The 20,708-nt window shown below is 50.4% G+C and overlaps 1 protein-coding gene across 1 annotated transcript; it reads right to left on the reverse strand.

The window, feature by feature from the left end:
• Positions 1-18,223: 18,223 nt before the first annotated feature.
• On the reverse strand, positions 18,224-20,152 carry KCNA10 (potassium voltage-gated channel subfamily A member 10). The gene has a single exon (XM_027096238.1). The coding sequence runs from the start codon at positions 19,776-19,778 to the stop codon at positions 18,243-18,245; it is 1,536 nt and encodes a 511-aa protein (XP_026952039.1). The 5' UTR covers positions 19,779-20,152; the 3' UTR covers positions 18,224-18,242.
• Positions 20,153-20,708: the final 556 nt, after the last annotated feature.

Consider the following 20,708-nt stretch of genomic DNA (forward strand, 5'->3'; position numbering starts at 1 on the left):
CACACACACACACACACACACACACACACACACACACACACACACACGAGTCTCCAGGTCTCCTACCAGTCCCTGCCCCGGCCCTGGCCCTGAGTACACAGGCAGAGGCCTCAGGCCTAGAGCCCTATTTTCAGTTCCTCTCCCTCCTTGTCACTCATTTTCCTGCCAGTTCTTCTCTTGCTAATGAGAGGAAGCTTTGGCCAGAGAGAAGCTTTGGAAAGGAAGGAAAGTCTTTGAAATGGAAATGTTATGACAAAATGATGGATTGTTTTCTGGGCTGTGCAGTTTGTTTCTTGCTTGCAGCAGCAGAAGGGGAGAATATCTCTGCACCGGGAATGGTGGAGGTTGCCCACGCCAGGAAGCCCTTGACAGCAGGAAACACAAGTGAAACACACACTAAAAGCAGGAAGCCGGTGGTGGGAAGGTAGGGCGAGGGAAAGCCCCAGGCAGGCAGAGGAACATGGCCTGGATGCTGCCCAGGAGCTCTGGTTGGAGCTGCGGCCCCCGATGGGCCAGGGTGGGCAGCAGCTTCCTGCTGAGGCCAGAAGAAACATCTGGTGTAGCCTTCGGCCATGGCCACACCTACCAGCCTGCGGGGCTGGCGTCTGGGCCTTTGCTCAAGCTGTCCCCTCCATGTGATGTCCCTTTCTACTTTCTCTGACTTGTGAGCTGCTCTTCATCCTTTAAGACCAGCTTAAATGTGCCCTCCTCTGAGAAGCCCCCTTACTGCCCATGATGCCCGCCTCACCCAGACCCTCCAAATGGCAGGAATACTCGCTGGCTGACCCCTGGCCACTCGGTTTACTTGAGGTTAATTAGAATTGTCACCTGTCTTGTTTATTAAAAAATATTTTTTGAGTACCTACTGGGTGTGAAGCTCTGCTCTATTCACCGTGTCCCTCAGTGAACACAGCACATGGAACCTCCACCCTCATGGAACTCTGTGGGGGGCACAGACTGTGGAAACAAGAAGTGTGTAAACTGCGTAGCAGGTTGGACGGCTTTGAAACCGATAGGTGTCGTTTCAGGGGGCTCCAGGAGCACCGTCCTTTATGTCTCAGTGCAGAAAGAATTGAGTGAGAGGCAAAGTGATAGATACGTGATTTATTGGGATAGGACGCTTGTGAGGCTTACAAGCGGGCAGGCGAGCGTTGTGCTGCCCTGAGTGCTTAGTGGGTTCCATTTTTATAATCAGAAGAAGACAGGGGAGGGGGAGAAGACCTTCTTTGTCTTTCTTGAGTACATGTCACGTTTCCATAAATGATTGTTTTTTGTGTGTGTGCCCACCACGGGGCAGGTTGTAGGACTCATTCTCCACTATTGTTTTACTGTTTTTAGGGCATTGTGCAAAGAGCATGTCCTAGGGGTCAAAGAGCATGTTTTGGGGGTCATTAACTTATTGAGCTCGCTGGGCGGGCTATAGGTCTCATGCTGCCGTTGTTTTGTCGTTCTATTGTTTTGGAGCGTGTCTCGTGCCTCTGTTGCATGATTTTGTGCTAATCAAGTTAGCTTGATTTTGTTTTAAGCGAGCCAATCCGGCTCTGGTGTTAAGTGACCAGTTCTATTTTATGAGTCAAGCAAGCCCACATCGTTTCAGGATTTTCCCATGACTCTCTGGAGTGACCATTCATCTTCCTGTGGTCTCCCAAAGCCCCTTAAAGTTGCCTCTCTATCTACAATTCCCTAATGGGGTCTCTAAGCTGACTATTTGATTAGCCTACTCAATCCCTATCAGTTTGAAGCTCCAGGGGAGGAAGTAGAGCCGGGTGAGATGATGCAGTGCTGCGGGGAACACGCTTTTGCTCTAAAGTGAGGTGAGAAGGGTAGGCTCCATGAGAAAGTGATGTTTGAGCAAAGACATGCAAGAGGTGGGAAGGCATGTGGATATGAGAGAGGCACGAGCATTATAGGTAGAAGGAACAGTGTGTGAAGATTAATCAGCCCTTAACCAATAGAAGTTGCTGGTAGATAAATAAGGATACATTATTTTTTGCTCATGCCTCTTATGTTTCTAAAGAGATGACCCTGTCTTTGAGGGCAATAATCATGTCTCAATCCTTTTGTATCCTTCATAGCACTTAGTGTGTTTGGCACAGAGCAATTGTTCAGAAGATGTTTGTTGAAAAAATAAACACACTCCAAACTGTCCTCTAAACGCTTAAGAGCATGAGGCAGCTAAGCACTTGTCCTGGAGCGCCCTCTAGTGACCGAATCTCAAAAGCCAACTTTGTATACATTCTTTTGTATCTGGCAAGATTCCTCATCACCCCAGGCCAACCAAACCATAGAATTCACTCAGTGCCTACTATGTACAGGGCACGATGCCAGCTTCTGCAGGAGGCACTGACTCACAGGAGGTGTGGTCCCTGCCCTCAAACCCCTCGCTCACAGGACCTCTCGCTGGTTAGCCTTTCCCTTCTCAGTCTTTGTTTTTTGGGGATCCTCCGTCTCCATCTTTCTGGATCATCTGTCATACCAGAATTACATTTTGAGCTACAGCTGGCAGGTGAGGATGTGCCGAGTGTGTGCCTGAGGGGCTTGGGGGCGGTGTTAGCCCTTCCAGGTCGGCCGAACAGCCCTCCACCCCAAGGAGTCCCAGCTCCAGGGAGCTTGGTGAGCAGCGGGGACCTGCTGCACGAGATACTGCCTGGAGTCGGGCTGGGGCTGGTAAGATGCAGACCAAAGTTGTCTCCCCATTCTGGCTTGTGGAGTTGTGCCTCCTTTTTGGAGACTGCTCCCTTCGCACCTCGTCTGGGCGAAAATAAAGTTCCCTCGGAGGTGCTGGGCCTCCCCCGTTTTGTCCTTGTCTACCCCTCTGGCTCGGACCACAAAACCTAAGAGTCTCTTTCTTTCCCAGGGCCCCCTCTAGCATTGAGACCAGAATAGCTGTGTCCTTGAAGCTTTATTTTTAGGGCCCGTGAGAGGCATCAAGGAGCTTCCTGGGTAGGGGCAGCCACACCTCCTGCAGCTTTGGACTGTAACCTGGGAAGTCCTGTAAGCCAGGCCCTCCCCGTGGGAGCACCAAATCTCAGCCAATTTTCCCAAATCAACTCCCTGGGGGGCATTTCTCATCAAGAGAGTCATGCATAAGCAGTGGAGTGGACTGTCGGCAAACTGGCTGTCCGATACCTAGGCTTGTGGCCCTGGGACTCCCAGGGTCACCCTGGTGGCCAGTTTCTTGACCTCAGCTCCTAAGACAAAGAGGCAGGCAGGCCAAGGCTGGAGGGATGCTGGTGCCAGAGCTCTCGTGCCTGCACCTGCGGCCCTGGTGGGTTTGGAAAATATGCAAAGAATAGAGAATCTCGAAGCACTTTCCTGAGTCCATTTCCAGGGAGTCCCAGACACAGACCAGTTAGGGAGAGAAGCTGGGATCTGAGAAGCTTCAGGACTGAGAGACCTATTGACAGGCTAGGGTAGAAGGTGACATATGGATATGCTAGTCATAGGTGGGCTATGGATTTGGACTGTATTTGAAGGATTTATTTAGACACAAGAGGAAGAGGAAGGGCTTTCTGCCACCCACAGGGTGCTCCCTTGCAAAGTTCACTGGGCACTGGTGCATGTGTCTCCCAGGCCTCTTTGTCTCCTCTGACCACTCAGACCTCTGCGTCTTCTTTGCCTTGAGAAGTGTCTTAATCCGGTAGGGCTGCCATAACAAAATACCACAGACTGGGTGGCTTAAACAACAGAAATTTATTTCTCTTGGTTCTGGAGGCTGGAAGTCCAAGATCAACTTGTCTGCAGGGTGGGTTTCTCCTGGGTCCCCTGTCCTTGACTTGCAGATGAGATGGCCACCTCATGTGTCAATGTGTGTGCCTGCACATTCCTGGGTATTTCTTCCTCTTCGTATAAGGACACCAGTCATATTTGATTAGGACCCCACTCTTAGGACCTCATTTAACCTTAATTGCCTCTTTAAAGGCCCTGTCTCCAAATACAGTCACAATGGGGGTTGGGGCGTCAACATATAGATTTTGGAGCGATACAGTTCGGTCCATAACAGGTGGCATCCTGAAGGGGTGTCCTCCCTTCCCCACTGTGTCTGTCAGCCCGGCATCACCCAGCTGCTCATCTGTCCTTCCCCATCCAGCCTTGAAAAGTAAATACCGACCCCCTTCCTGGGCAGCGGGGAGGCTAAAGCTGCTTGTCTACTTGGAAACACAGCAGCTCCTTCTGGGACTGGTCAGGCCTCGAGGGGGTACAAGTACTAGGTGGGATTCAGCATGTCTCCCCGAACAGGGGCAGAAGGACACTGAAAAATCCCTTGCCCCACTGGAGGTTCCTGAGCTAGGGAGGTGAAAGAGGGTGACACAGGGGACTGTGGCCTTTCCCACGCAGCTGGTGGCCCTGGCCTGAGGTCTGGGACAAATATTCTGGGAATTTGCCTGGGCCTTGTCAAAGTGAACGCTCTCTTACTCTCTCATTAAATATTTAGGTAACATACCTGCTAAAGCCAGGGTGGTGAGCAGAACACAACGTTCACCCTCTTAGAGCTTGGTAGGGGTGCCAATTACCAGGAACTTTATCATGGTGAGATTGATTGGGAGAAACTGTGTTTTAGAATTTAAATACTCTGTCCCATTGTTCTTTCAATTGATTGCAGTGTCCTAAAAACCCTGGTAATTCCAAAATCAAACTCCATCTGCCAGACTGTTTCTTAGGCCAATGAGTGTCCCAGTTTTTAGTCTAGAAGGTATAGTCCCCATTCAGCCTGTGCTTCAGAGCCCCTGAGGTGGAGCATGTCTTTGCATGGAGGAGAGGGGAGCAGGCCTGGCACCTTGAAACCGCACCCACTCAGCTGCTCTTGCAGCATGCCCTACGCTGGCTCATGGAAGCCCTTCCCTCCCTGGGGCAGCCTATGACCAGCTCCCTCCACTCTGCTACTCCTGGTGGGCCACCTGGACTTCACCAGCCTCTGGAAAGGGCCCCAGATGAGGTGTCATTTTTATAGTCCCAACAGGTTTCGAGAGAGGATCTGAGAGCTAAAGCCAGAGGGCAGCCGAGAGCTATGACGTGATGGGGACATCTGGGAAGGGGGAGTTGCTGCAGGCCGCTCCTGCAGAGGCTCCGCAGGGCTTGGGGGCCCAAACTGGGCCTGGCGGGCTGGGGAAGAGGCACTGCCTCTAGGATTTGCCTTGAAGCTTTCGGCAGCTTTACTGTCTCCTTAGATCCATTGGTGGGCAGCCCCCAGCGTCTAAGACCCTGGAGCAGATGATTCTCACGTCAGACCTCCTGGCACTGCAGAGGATGTCTGGTGGGGGGTTGGGGTTGCCCTAAAGGCTGTGACTTCAGTCTTTGGTGAAATAAGACCTGATCCTCCAGGGTGGGCCTGGTTCAGAGGCTGTCTCGCTGGAGAGCAGAGGCTGGACCTTGCTGGCAAGTCACCTCTTCTTCGGGGGTCTCTGATCATCACTGCTGCCATCACCACATGTTCCCCAGTTAAAGCTGCTGCTCCCTTTAACTCTCTGGCTCAGGTAGGGGTACACAGCTCTAGTGCACAGGCTCTGGATGACACAAAGTGGAGTAAACAAGAGTGACATATCCCCAGGTGGTCGGGTTTGAGAGCTGTGTGTTGACACACTCTATCTCCTGGCTGATTTCTTTGTAACAAATACCAACTGCGTTAGTTGTCTATTGCTGTTGCCACAAATTAGCACAAATTTAGTGGCTTGAAACAATACAAATGTATTATCTCATAGTTCTGGAGGTTGGAAATCCAAAATTGGTCTCAGTGGGCTACAATTAAGGTGTCAGGAGAGCTGCCTTCTTTCAGGGAGCTCTAGGGAGAATCGATTTCCTCACCTTTTCCGGTTACTAGGCTGCCTGAATTCCTTGGCTCATGGCCTCGTCACTTCGACCTCTGCTTCTGTTGGCACATCTCCTGACTCTGACCTCCTGCCTCCCTCTTATAAGGACCCTTGTGGGTCCCACCTAACCCAGGATCACCTCTCCCACCTCAAGATCCTTAACTTAGTCACATCTGCAAAACTCCTATTGCCATGTTTTGTTTTGTTTTTAAATTTTATTTATTTTTGGCTGCGTTGGGTCTTTGTTGCTTCACGTGGGCTTTCTCTAGTTGCAGCGAGCGGGGGTCACTCTTCATAGCAGTGCATGGGCTTCTCATTGTGGCGGCTTCTCTTGTTGTGGAGCACGGGTTCTAGGCACGCAGGTTCAGTAGTTGTGGCACACGGGCGTAGTTGCTCTGCGGCATATGGGATCTTCCTGGACCAGGGCTCGAACCCATGTCCCCTGCATTGGCCGGCGGATTCTTAACCACTGTGCCACCAGGGAAGTCCCCCTATTGCCATGTTAAAGTAACATATTCAAAGGTTTCAGGAAATAAGATGCGGACATCTTTGGGGACCATTATTCTGCCTCCATGTCATCTTATTGCCGTCTGCCCTGAAGCTCATGTCCAGATAGTTTCCCTCCTTGAGGTCTAGATATAAGAAAGGGAGGTTGTAGTAGAGGCAGGGGCACCCTCCACCTGCCCAAGACCCTCCTCCTTGGAAGACTGACAACGAGAATCCAGTTCCTTCAGAGAATACCTTGTCTCGTCTGCACTGGGTGACCTTTCTCTATGGCTGCTGCAGGACCAGTTCATTAGAATACCATCAAGTACTCCCAACATCAGCACCCCTGCCCCCCAAATCATAGCAGGATAATCTCCTTACAAAAACTCAGAGAGCCAAGGACTGAAGCTAAGACATCGCAGCTGGACACTTGTTCCTCAAAATCCCATGCCCCATCCACCAAGCCTGCTGTTTTCTTTACTAAGAATTGTTTCTATGAAAGGAAGGAGAATATTGGCATATGGATATCTAAGTTGGGGAGAGGGTACCACTGTAGGGGAAGGGAAGAAACTACCTCCAGAACCTCGAACTGCCAATGCCATTGTGTCCTCCTGAGGTCCCAGGGCTGGTACCTGAGTCCAGCTGGGGCTTAGACTTGATTCCAAGTCCTCAGGGAGTATCTGTTCACCAAAGTCAAGAGACTGGAGAAGATGGAACTGCCTTGACACTAAGTTTTAGAGAAATAAATAGAAATGCTTTCTTCTCACTGTACATTGTAATTGTGTGGAACTTCTTTCACTTGAAGTGGTACTGTCTTGATAGAGAAACAAGTTTTTAAAAGTTTAGATAAAATTGAGGATGTCAGACTGGGTTCAGCTCCAACCTTGCCATTCATTAGGCCATGTGATCATGACATTTCTGGGCCTCAGTTTTCTCAGCTGTAAAATGGGAACACATAAGAACTACTCACTGAGGGGCTTCCCTGGTGGCACAGTGGTTATGAATCTGCCTGCCAATGCAGGGGACATGGGTTCGAGCCCTGGTCCAGGAGGATCCCACATGCTGTGGAGCAAATAAGCCTGCAAGCCACAACTACTGAGCCCATGTGCCACAACTATGGAAGCCTGAGCACCTGGAGCCCGTGCTCCGTAACAAGAGAAGCCACTGCAGTGAGAAGCCTGCATGCAGCAACGAAGTGTAGCCCCCCGCTCACCACAACTAAAGAAAGCCCGTGCTCAGCGACGAAGACCCAAATGCAGCCAAAGGAAAAAAAATTAATTAATTAAAAAAAGAAAGAACTACCCACCAAGGACAGTAATAAGGAAAAAGTAAGATAGTGAATGTGAAAGTGCCTTGTACAAAGGGATATGCCATGAAGAATGTTATTATTAAAGGAATGTAAGCATGCTGGGAAGCATTTAACACCTGGGAGTTTGGGGGCCAGGAGGACAGTTATACCTTTAGACAGCCAGTACCTTAGTGGCAGAGAACTGGGCTGACTGGCCCAAGAGTCATCTGGATGTGGGAGACCTTATATTTTCATGTGGCTTCTATTCCCTTATGCTCCTCTCATTCTAATCATCCCTCCCCTGGTCTAGCTCCACTTTGGCAAATGAGAAAATATCCTATGAAATGCTTTACCCTGTGTGATTGACAGCCTTCCAAAATCGTCTCCAATAAACCCTGCTTCCATGTATTCACACTCTTGTGTAATCCCTCCTCTTGAGTGTGGGCTGGATTTAGTGGATTGCTTGTAACAAACACCTGAAAGTGATGGGGTATCAGTTCCGAGGCAGAATTGCAAAGACGGTGGATCACGCCTTGTTTGCGCCCTCTCCTGCCTCTCACCTGCTCGCTCTGAGGAAGCAGATTGCCTTTTTGTCAGCTGCCCTATGAAGAGGTGCACAAGTGAAGGAACTGAGGGCGACCTGCGGCCAACAGCCGGAGAGGAATTGTCCCCCTCACTCCAGCAGTCCTGGAGAAACCAAGTCTTGCCAACGAGCACATGAGTGAGCTTGGAAGCAGATCCCTTCACCCGTTTGAGCCTTAAGGTGACTGCTGCCACATTGGCTGACACCTGGTTGCAGCCTCATGAGAGACCCTGAGGCACAGAAACCATGAAATAATAAATGCATATTGTTTTAAACTGCTAAATTTTGGGGTAATTTGTTATGTGGCAATAGATAGCCATGTAAAGTGTCATTCAACACTAAGGAATCACAGTGTCATTACACTTCTAGTTTAGTAAATACAACCGAACATTGTATTTCGGTTGGCATTGTATTCCTGTGCCAGGAACATAGTACTGGGGCTTCTCAGGCTATGGAGATGAGCCAGGCAACAGCCCACTCCCCAGAAGCTCACAGCGGAGGAGGCAGTAGGCATGGAATGGGCAAGGAGGGGGTGGGGGCGAGGCAGAGGAGACATCAGAACAAGCTGCCTGGAGGGAGGGGTGTTTGGAGTGGCCTGAAATGATAGAAGGTAAAGCTAGACCCAGAGAGGGTGAGTGGCCTCAAGTCGCACAGCTAATCCACACAGATCCGCTGGGCTGCACGGGCAGCACAGAGCATGGGTCTCTCCACATTTTCTGGGCAAATGGAACACAACCCAGACAAAGGAATAAGGTGATGCTGAAGAAAAAAATAGCTGCTCTTGCAGAGTTTTGTTTCCTGGGGGAGTGGGGCAGAATTACAGGGTATGGTTGTGGGAAGAACGGGACGTTGACAGAGCTTGGGTCCCCCGCTCCAGGTGCGACAACAGAGGCAGAGCAAGGGTGTGTAAGTCTTCCCGCCAGAAACGTCTTTTATGTCAGGCTGCCCCGCGTTGCCTTCGTCTCTGTCCTGTGCCCTTTCCAGGGCCCCCGGGGTGTTCCTGCCTCCCTCCTCCTTCCCTCCCCCCAGCCCAGGATACTTCTCATTCCCTGGAAAAGGGCTCAGGGATATTGTGTCGGAGGCAGAGTCAGGCCTGCAGGGTGTGTGCGTGTGTGCGTGTGCGTGTGCGTGTGTGTGTGTGTGAGTGTGCGTGTGTGGAAGTAATTCTTGATCTCAGGGGTCCTGCGAGGCAGGAACCAAGCCATTGAGAAACTCCAAAACATGACTCAAGTAGTTTAGGAAAAAGCTTCATTTTACAAGTCACTAGTGGGAGCTGTTTCCAGAACCTACTCAGGCATTCTGCTGATTGCAAATCTACTGGCTTGAGGAACTCGGGATGGAGTAGGCGCTCACCCTCAGGGGACTCGCCAAGCGCTCTCAGCACCCCTCGCCTGACTGCCTTCCACCGCTCTCCTTCCCATCCACTCCTCACCTGTCGCACCTTCACTGCTCCTGACCCCCACTGCACTGAGGAGGCAGCGGCAGGGACGGAGGGGAAAGTCAAGGTTGCTGGCTGGGAACGTTTCTCCTACTCTTCACTTTAATCCCTGACACAGTGTGAGGGGCAACTCTGCAGTGGGGTGGCCTCTGTTCCCATGGCAGGTAGTGGGCTCCATGGAGGGAGGGCGCATGGTGTTGTAGGGCCCACACAGACTCTGGTATCAGGGCTAGTGGCTGCTGCTTTTCCTCTCTGTGTGACTTTGGGCATGTGACTTAACCTCTCTGAACCAGTTTCCTCATTTGTAGAGGAAAGTGGGAGGGGAGATCAAAATTATTATGGGGTATTGTGCCCCCCCCCAAAGGATATGTTGGAGTCCTAACCCCCAGGATCTCAGAATGTGACCTTATTTGGAGATAGCTCTTTACAGAGGTCATCAAGTTAAAACAGGTCATTAGGTGGGCCCTAATCTAGCCTCCAGAACTGTGAGACCATAAGTTTCTGATGTGTAAGCCACCCAGTTTGAGGTACTTTGTTATGGCAGCCCTGGTAAACTGATACAGTCATACTCACCAGAAGACGCAGAACAAACATCTGGCCTACAGGAAAGACTAATCCCCACGGGGTAGAAGGAAGGGGCTCCTTCTCCTTTCCTGCCCCCATTTTCTTCCAGAGCAAACGTTCCTTGTCTGACAAGCCGTGCTCTGTGAGACCCTGCTCGGGGAGGCAGCTGTGGTGTCAGGTGTCAGGGGGAGGCCACAGGCTCAGGTCCCCGCCCACCAAAGAGTAGACAGTGACACCTGGGACAAGTCATTGAACTTTTCTGAATCTCAGTTTCATCAACTCTAAAGTGAGGCAAATACCCAAACCTCCTCGACTACTTTGAAGGGTTATTGTGAGGCTCAAGTGAGATAATCACGTGTATGGAATCATTTTATAATCCCCCTCAGCATTAATTACTACTGTGGTTATTCCTGGCATAAGGAGGAATTCTGAAGACACAGCAAGGTGTCATAGGGGAGCGTGGAAGGAGGCATCCCTGCTTTGTGGGAAAATGCGATACTGTCCAAGGATCCCACAGAGGCAGAAGCCAGAGGCTTGCTCAGGAGTGTTCCGAGTGCTGTGCCACCCTGAGCTCAGGTATGCTGTCACCAAGTGGCAACAGGAATCCTGCCTATGTTTTGAAACATTTTTTGAGATCTCATGGAGGGGAGGGGTGTGGGGCAGAAATCTACTAATTATTTAGTGCCAGTTCTATGAAGGGGGCTTTGTAGTCGATATCTCACTTAATTCTCTTGAAGAATTACCCCTAATAACCCCAAATTATAGTTGAAAGGATTGAGTCTCAGGGAGTTTGAGCAACCTGGACTTGTAATGTAAGGACTGTCAAGCCTGGGCTCCTTACACATCCTGACTTTCCAGATGCAACACGGCCATTTCTGCTTGTGGTTCCCTAGCAAGTAAAGTGCTCCAAGACTACTTAACTTAAAAAAAGCACCCATCTGTCATTAAACATTTGAACTTGAGCATTTCATTTACAGATGATGTTTTTGAGAAAATTATAACAAACCTCAAGATATCGGAACACCTTTTTCCTTTACAAGGAGCTATTTTTAGTCTTAGCTTTTCCCCTCTTTTTTTGCCCCTTTATCCAGTTTCAAAGAGTTGCAGCTCTTTGTTCTTTCTACTCACTTATTTAAGCTTTTTAAAAAATACCTCTTCCATTACCAACATGCTAGACTTCCGGCGCCGGCCAAAAACCTTCCCTTCCCCTCAGTGCCTCTTTGTCACCCCAAAGAAGAGAAAGAGAGACACACGCCTGGCCTCTCTCTCCACCTCCTGCAGTGAGGTCCTCACTCTCTCTAAGACAAGGCCAGATGAGCCTCTTTTGGAAAACGCAAAACTTTCCCCTCTCTCCACTCAAAGGGAAGCATCTTGGTACTTGATCCTTCAGAATTGGAAGGGAACATCACTCTCCTTTTGCTCTCTCTGGCAAGAGAATTCTCCAGGACTAGAATTTGTGTCAGTGCTGGCAGGACTGCCCTCCTGGGCTTCAGATTCTTTCCCACTTGAATGTGCCGACACTTCTAATGGAGTGGAACGCCTTGGGGGAGACTGAGCTACGGTTTTAGGCTCTCCTTTGTAGGCTCTATCCCAGGACTGGTTAGGGGGTGGGCTCTTGCGGGCTTGGTGCCCCTTGAGTTTGAAGGGGCCAGGGACTGAGAGGGGTGGCTGGCTTTTCACTCACAGGAAGAGCTCAGAAAGATGATGTTTTATCAGGAGGCACAGGCCTCAGACCCATCCTCAGGGAGGGTGTGGATTTCTGGCTCTTCTGAGAAGGCTGTTTCCACCCCCTGAGGGCAGAGACCCCTTTCGGTCTCTGTAACCCCAGAGCCTTTTTTGGTGTCTGGTTCATAGCAGGGATGGGGTGAATGTTGGAGGAGAGAGAGAGCATGCTGTCTACATGCCTAAGAAAGTGAACTGGGCACGTGGTGGGCGTTCATTTTCTTCTCCTGCTTGGAATCTCAGAAAACAGAGAATTCAGGGCCTGAACAGAAGATTCTGTGTCAAGAAATTACTTCAACTCAAACTCTCCAGGTAAATGGGTCTTGATGATCATCATTTGGGGGAATCAGGGGCCTCTCAGTCCGCCCTCCTGTGGCCTCAGTTCTGCCTTGGATGCCCCTTTCTTTCTCTTCTTCCTTTCCTCCCTTGCTTTGTTGAGCATCTATTATGCACCAGGCACTGTGTTGGGATGTTAACATTAAAAAGGCACAGGCCCTTGAAGGGTTTACCACCTGCAGGGGAGTTTTGATCTTAGGCTTCTGCCATCTCCTCCTACTTTGTAGCGTGTTTTACCTTTTGGTAAGGAATTTCATATATTATCTTATTTAATTCTCACAATAGCCTTGGGAGTTTTGTATTATTTATCTTTCTGCTATATTTATCTTTTCCTGTTATATTTATTCTTCCTGTTGACAATAGAACAATAGGGTCAGGTGGGAAGGAGGGGGCTCGGAAGAGCAGAAGATCCACCCAGAGTCCCTAAGGAGGATGGCTGTTATCCCTCTGCGTGCATCTGACTGACACCTCAGCGCTCGAGTGAAATAGCATTCATTATCCGGTGACATTTCTCAAGCAGTTTCTTACCTCTGCTTCCCCTGAGATGCAATAACAAAGATTCGTCTGATCTTCCTTTCCTCCATCTCCCCGGCTCCCTGCACCTCCAGTTCCTTTTCATCCCTGCGTCTGAAGGCAAACGTTCTCCTGTCTCTAGGTTGTGCCGGCCGGGCAGACTCAGTGGTCTCTGGGGAGACTGGGTGACTTCCTTCCTCTCACTTCAAAGGGACTTTGGAGCGCTGCACTCCGCGGGGTGAATGCATTTTATTTTTTAGGGGGCTGGAATCAGCTTCTGGGCAGGAACGCTTTGGGTGTCTCTTTCCTTTCCATCCCAGGACCTGAAGGGTGGGGCTGGCGAGAGGGCTGTTGGGTGCCTTGGCACCAGTGGGGAGTGCGCTCCTTCCCCAGAAGCTGCTGTGGAGGTGGGCCTGGAGGACTCCATGGGAGGAGGGCCTGCTGAGGGGGGCGAGGGCTGGGCAGCCAGGGCGTGATGGCGAGCAGTTCAAACCGACTGGGCAGGCTGGACATCCGGGATGCTTGAGCCGAGCAAACTTTTGAAGGCTCAGCTGTTCCACTGGGAATCTTGAGAAGGGATCCTAGACAGGGAGACCTGCAGAGTGGGGCTTTTTGCCATCCTCCCTCCTGTCCACCAGGCCGAGCAGCCCCAGAGGGAGGGGACAGGAAGATTTCCCTAAAGATGGCTGGAGCATGCTCTAGGCCAGGCCTCCCTGGGCCCCTCCCTGGCTACACCCAGGCCCCAGAGCCCACCCCCATAATGCCTCCAAGGGGCACCTGCCCATCATACTCTACATTATGGAATATCTGGCTTCAGCCTGAAGGTCTGGGATTTGGGGGAACATGGGAGTAGAACAAAATCTTAACAGGCCTAGAGTGGCTTGGTTTGGTATCTTTAGGGTAATTGGGAGGGAGAGCTTAAAGGGACAATTCATTAATTCAGAAAAGCACTTATTGAACACGTGCTCTGTGCTGAGATAGGCCCTGGGACTATAGCGCTGGACCAGACAGACAAAAATGCCTATCATTTTTTTCTTTTTTTTGCGGTACGCGGGCCTCTCACTGTTGTGACCTCTCCCATTGCGGAGCACAGGCTCCGGACGCGCAGGCTCAGCGGCCGTGGCTCACGGGCCCAGCCGCTCCGCGGCATGTGGGATCTTCCCGGACCGGGGCACGAACCCGTGTCCCCTGCATCGGCAGGTGGACTCTCAACCACTGCGCCACCAGGGAAGCCCCAAAATGCCTATCTTTTTGATCTAACATGTGAGGACTTAAAGATAGTAATTAGATACAAAGACGATTATACGTATTTATGTATTTTTGGTTAGATGGTGATAAGGCTGGGGCCTGGGGACTGCCATGCTCCCTCCCCATGGAGAATGCTTGCTTGTCCAACAGAGACCAGCAGACAAGGGCGATGGACAGAAGTGACGAGAGCTCCAGGTGGAGTGTGAGTCTCCAGGCCCAGTAGGCCTACCATCAGCTCTCCTGCATTTTTCAGTCACGTGAGCCAATAAAGCCCTCTCTTTTGGTTCCATTTGATTGGGTTTCTGCCACCTGCAACTGGAAGCATCCTGCCCATCGCATTCCTGCAGCAGCTTGTGTCCTGTCAGGGAGTGCTGAGCAAGTCGCGGGGAAGTTCTTCCCAGCAGCCTGGTGAGGCAGGTGTAACGCTGTCTGTTTCTTTAGATTTAGAAGTAAGTTCAAAGAGGTTGAGTACAAGTATAAGAACGAGAGAAGTAAGAAGTCACAAAAGGACATGTCTCAAACAGAGGGCAGGTCCTAAGCAGCCACTTTGGCCACCTGCAGAGGTCCTGAGGAGCCTGGTTGGCCAGTTTGGGTGGGAGAGGGATGCTGGGAGGACCCTGAGACTACTCCCTGCTGTGGAGGGAGGGGGGAAACTGCCCTGTTTGCTGTGAGGTTGGCCTTTTTTTCGTCTCCATTTTCCATGTAAGGAAACTGAGGCTCATTGAGGCCAAAGTCATACAATTGTTAAAAATCAGCCAGGTCCTTCGATTCCAAGTCTAGGGAGCTTTCTACTCAAAAAATCCTTAAATTTTGGAAACTCTTTGTGGTTTATAAAGCACTTTTCAAAGAGAATGATGAATAGACACAACTGTTAGTCCTGACTTGCACAGTTCTTCCCAAAGATAGCTGGCATGATATATATTGTAGAAGAGAAAACACAAGATTTGGAAGCCTTCTGCAAGTTGTAGCACTCTCTGAAAATGTTTCTGTTGTTTCTCTTACATTATTTGCATATTTTTACTGTGGAAATTTAAGGGGACACTTTTGTTCTTTCTGTGTCCTTATTCAGTGGCTATAAATTGTCTGCCACACAGTAGGAGCTCAATAAATATTAAGTGGCTGAATGAAGCCTCAGGCCTTGCTCTGCCCTCCTTAAGACAGGCTTCTCTGAGCCCAGCTGCTGACCAGTCCTTCCCTCCTTGATGAGAGTGGGAATATCCTTCCTTCTGTGTTTCGCACTTGACCCCCTCGGCAGCCCTGTCCTGTCTGCCCTGCCTCTCTCCTTTCCCTCTGTCAGTGAGTCACCTTGTGTGCTCCACTGTGGACCACATATCTCATTGCAAACAGGAGGCTGGACAGATGGATGGTGAAAGGGGCTCCCAAAGCCCATCTCCCTGGATTGCTGGGGAAGAAATAAATGACTCAGCGCTGGCCCACAGGACTGTGACACCAGCCCTACTGGCAGCAGCGGCATGGGGAGTGGAGGGCTTGCTTCTGCAGCCCCGCTCCCTGACTCAAGCCTGAAGGCCTGGACCTGCTTTCTGGGCCTCAGAAGCCTCTGATCAGACCTCCTAACCTTGTGGGGTAACTGGATTAGCTAGAGAAAAAGAGTGGCTCCCTTTGTCCTGCTAGACTGGACTCTTCCTGCAGGATCCCAGGAAGAAAATGGCTGGGGCTGTAGGCTCCAGGGCTCTATCTTGGCCTCTGGGGGCACTGGTCCAGTCTGCTCTGGGGTCTCATTATCTTACCCTGTTTGCAGTATGTGAAGGTGTAAGGCCAGCCTGTGGCTCAGCCACTGAACATGGAATCAGAGAGAATAAGAAAGCAGGGGCCTTAGGAGAAGAGCCTCCCTGTTCCCAGGAATGCACCAAGCCTGCCTGCATGACACAGCTCCACTTCCTTGCCCCAGCAGAAGCCGTTCTCCGGGTTAGGGTGCTCTGAGCAGGCAGCCTGGTGGGATACACTTTGGCATCAAAGAGACCTAAATTCACATCCCTCTGTACTGCTTCCTGGCCATGTGTCCTTGAACCTCTCTGAACCAGTTTCCTCACGTTGCAAAATTGGAGAGCTGACGTGTGAGGGCAAAGGGTTTCTCTGTGGAGAGAAGTTTTGGTGTAAAAGATCATGATGACGTGGCTCCCAGAAGGCAGAATGTGGGCATGTGGGCTCTTTTGTCAAATACGCTTTGGATTCTGGGCAAATGGTTTTTGTAAGGGCCTGGTGTATATAAAAATTTACATCGCCCCAAATCAGAGTGCAATCACCATCCTGGCATCTGAGCTTGTGTGATCCTGTAAAAGAAATGCCACAAAAGACAGTGGGAGCGATCTGTTCACTAGACCACCATCTTGGCACTGGAGGCTGGCACAGAGGTTCAGGGCAATCCCACAGGTGGAAGTCCAAGACATCTTGTCAACCCCACATGCTTGGAAGTGAAGTGTGGGTAAAGAATTGGAGAATGACCTGAAGAGGAAGAATTGAAAGGGACCTTAGAAAATTGTGAGGAAGACATTCCAAAGCCCAGAACTCTGAGGCTCAGGCCTGGGACAGGAGTCCAGCTTGCCCAGGTCCAAGGGCTGTAAAGCCAAGGCTAGATCTTTTCATGACTCAGTGCTAAATTACATCTTGGATTTAAAATGCAAGAAGGAGATTGAGACTTTTAGAGCAGGAGGGGGACTTAAAATGGCTAAGTCCAGCTTCCTAGGGCCCAGACTAAGGACGTAGGAAAGGAAAGAAGCAGCTTCCTCCCACTCCAGTTCATCTGTTCGACTGTCCTGAAGTGGAAGCTGTGTGATGGTACCTGGGGCTGCAGTTGTGTGGATCTGGGCGTGTTCCAGGGCTGTGTGCTGTGGGTGTGCAGTGGAGCTGTGCAGTGGCCTGCAGCCCAGGGGCATTATTCTGGTGTTGACTCGCCTTTGAGGCATGGCCAGACATTGAGTATTGGGTCGGAGGAAGGCACAGGCCTCCTTACTTGAGGGGTGAGGAGGGAGGGACAGAGGGGAGACTTCCTTTCCTGCCTTTTGGGGAATCCCAACTCCATTCTCCAATCCTGGGAGCTTGATGGACTGAGGAAGATCCTCTCCCAAGAGGGCAGTTCCTGTGACAATAGCCCTCCTTGGGGCGGGGTGTGTGTGTGTGTGCCTGGCCTCTGCACACATGTCTTAGGCTCCTGCTGTTCCTGCCCCAGCTGCCCCACAGGCTACTGGTCAATTCCTGATGACTCAGTGGGAGCTGAACCCCAAGGCAGGTGGACTTTCCTGGAGCAGCTCTCCGAGGCCTTGGTATATATACTTCCCAAACTCAGGATCCCAGTCTTTGCACAAATTCATGGAGATGGGCCAAGAGAAAAACATCTGGGAACGTTTCTACTTGTCCACTGTCCAAGGGAGGGACTGAGGAGCAAGGGGACCAGGCCGGCATTGCCTCCCAGGCTGCATGGAGAAGGGGGACCCCGCGGGAAGAGTCTGCTTGCCCAGAAGTTTGCCTCCTGGATCCTCTGAAAGACCGACCCCTCAAGTTCCTCTCCTCCTGCACCCAATTCTATCACATTCTCTTCATTAGTAGAAAGAGCACCAGACCAGTAGGTAGGAGACTCAGGCTCCAGCGCTAACTGTGTCACTGTTTCCGGGTGATCTTAGGTAAGTTGCTGTCTCCTGGTTTGTTTATCTGCAAAGGGGAAATAATCATCAAATCTGTTCTACTGGTTATTTTTAGATGCAGTGAGATGATGTAGGTGAAAGAGCTTTGGAAAATGTATGCAATGCTACACAACTGTATGGTATTATTATCAAACAACTCTGAGCACTTACTCATTGCTCATAGCCATCCCTGGCCGTTTAATGTGCTTCCTCTTAGGGACACCAGAGCCAGGACTTCTTCCTCTTTAATGTGACAATGAATCCCCTGGGATTTTGTAAAAATGCAGATTCTGATTCAGCAGGTCTGAGGTGGCCTTTGATTCTGTATTTCCTTGCTTCCAGATGATGCTGATACTGATGGTCTTGGGGACCACAGGTGAGTAGCAAGGACCTGAACTACCCCCTCATAGGAAAGGACCTTTCTACAGTCGATTGAAAAGACACAGCTCAGAAAATAGAGCAGAAGTATCAGTTTATTAAAATAGCTTCCAATCAAAGATGGCCTGTTCGTCACAAATGATACATTTTGGTTTCTGAAAAGACAGAGAGCAAGAGGTGGGCTGGGGAGAGAGACACAGAGAGACTCGGAGACTCAGGGGGCCAAGAAGCCCTGGACACATCACTTCCTAGACTTCTCTGAGGAGCAGCCATTGTTGGTCTTACTAAGAGAGTCTGTGCTGCCCATTCTTGAGCCCACACTGTTGAGGAGTTTGTCAATTTTTCCTGGGATGTTCTGCTTCTCCTCATTCTCAGTCTCCCGGTGGTAAAAGTAGTTAAAGTTGGAGACAATGACAGGCACAGGGAGGGCAACGGTGAGGACCCCTGCAATGGCACACAGAGTACCCACAATTTTCCCTCCTGGGGTGGTTGGGCACATGTCCCCATAGCCCACAGTTGTCATGGTGACCACCGCCCACCAGAAGCCATCAGGAATGCTAGAGAAATGGGACTCTGGCTCGTCTACCTCAGCAAAGTAGACTGCACTGGAGAAAAGGATGACCCCAATAAAAAGGAAAAAGATGAGCAGCCCCAGCTCCCGCATGGAAGCCTTCAGCGTCTGCCCCAGGATCTGCAGCCCCTTGGAGTGGCGGGAGAGCTTGAAGATGCGGAAGACCCTCACCAGGCGGATGACCCTCAGGATGGCCAGGGACATGTTCTGCTGGGTGCTCGGCTCTGTCTCCTGGACCAGCTCCGTGATGAGGGTTGCAAAGTAGGGGATGATGGAGATGATATCGATGATGTTTATGATGTTCCTGAAGAAGTCGGTCTTGCTGGGGCAGACCACAAAGCGGAGCACCAGCTCGAAGGTGAACCACATGATGCAGGTGGACTCCACCATGAAGAAAGGGTCGGTGAACATGGTGTGGGAGAGGACGGTCTTGCTCATGTTGAGGCTGGAGTCTCTCACCACCTTCAGTTCCCTGTCTTCTTGGAACTCGGGAAGTGTCTCAAGGCAGAAGACGGTGATGGAGATGACCACGACCAAAACAGAGACCATGGCCACACCACGGGCGGCGCTGGAGCTCTCAGGGTACTCGAAGAGGAGCCAGAACTGCCGGTGGATGTCGTTGGTGGGGAGCAATGTTTCAGGATCTTTGATGAAGCCTTCATCCTCTCGGAACTGGTCCATGGCCTCACTGCCCAGTTCATAGAAGGTGATCTCATCAGCAAAGACGTCGATAGGGACACTGGCCGGGCGCCGGATTTTCCCACCAGACTGGTAATAATATAGGATTCCATCAAAACTGGGCCGGTTCCTGTCAAAGAAATACTCATTTCTCATGGAGTCAAAGAACTGCATCCTTTTCTCCCAGTCTCCCAGGAGGGTCTCTGGGAACTGATTGAGTGTTCTGAGCTGGGTCTCGAACCTTAGCCCAGCAATGTTGATGATCACCCGCTGGTTTCCTTCATTCAAGACCGCTGCCTCAGGCCCTGGGGGATCCATGTAGTCTCCTGGGAGCTTGGAGAAGGCCGTCTCATGGTTGGTGCTGTCGTTGTTGAAGATATTCCAGTTGGAGAAGGAGCTGCTCCCAGTCTGGCCTTTTGGGGTGGTTAGGTCAAAGTCTGTGGCATAGCCTGGCTCTTCCTGGATTTCATCTGAGTTATCAAAATTGACCAGGGCAACCTCCATTTCTTTCCAGCCACACGCATCCATCCTAGGGGAGTCAGGGAAGCAGCCTGAAGACCCTCAGTCTTCCCTGCCTGCTGTGAGCTGTGGAGAGGAAGAAGGGCATCATGGAGGAGCTAGGATAGGGTACAGCTGGCTCTGGATTATTGAGGTAAGTTTTCCAATGGATTAAAAAATGGTTTATTTTTAGCTTGGGATGGAACCTTCTGCCTATTTTGGCAACATTCTTCTTGAAATCCATTTGCTCCCTCTGAGTCTGCGCACACTAATAATTAGAAGAAATTGCAATGACGGAGCCTGGCTGAGAGGGGAAAACTTCCTCCAGCCAAAAAGGGTCTCTGTACACCATGGCGGAGAGAGGCCATAATGGAGAAGTTCACGTTTCTTAATAAAATGTATAATTTTGTACTTGTATGAAGTCCTCCAGTTTACCCAACACTTTTCATGCCCAATCTCATCCTTAACTTTTTTCTTTTTCTCACACTTAACGGCCAGTCTCTCACATATTCTGTTGGGCATTATATCTTCAAAATATATCTAGAGTTCAACCATTTCTTAACACCTCCACCACTACCTCTGGGAGCCAGCTGGGATTCTGTGGGGAAGGGAGAACAAGATGATGGAGGCTAGGTGGGCAACCACTGTCCTCCCCAGCAATAAGCCGTCTGTGCCTTAACCCTTCCTCTGTAGGTAACTCCTAGGGTTGTTTTGAGGGTACATTAACTGAGATAGCATATGTAAAATGCCTGGTGGAAAGATCATTAAATTTATAGCCATTGTTTTTGTGAACTTCCCCACGTAACAGGGACTTTCGAAGACAATAGCCACTGGTATTTTTATGGCCTAAGTCCAAGGTGCTTATGGGGAATGGTTTCATTAAAAATCATTCAGGCAGTGGGAAGTAAGTAATTGTGTGTGTGTGTGTGTGTGTGTGTGTGTGTGTGTGTGTGTGTGTGT

Source organism: Aethalodelphis obliquidens, unplaced genomic scaffold (genome assembly GCF_003676395.1).
Source record: "Aethalodelphis obliquidens isolate GAN/ISIS:26980383/991018 unplaced genomic scaffold, ASM367639v1 scaffold100, whole genome shotgun sequence".
NCBI classification, from domain to species: Eukaryota; Metazoa; Chordata; class Mammalia; order Artiodactyla; family Delphinidae; genus Aethalodelphis; species Aethalodelphis obliquidens.

What these genes read in the sequence shown, in the direction of transcription:
- KCNA10 (XM_027096238.1), bottom strand. Translation starts at nt 19,778, where the DNA reads ATGGATGCGTGTGGCTGGAAAGAAATGGAGGTTGCCCTGGTCAATTTT.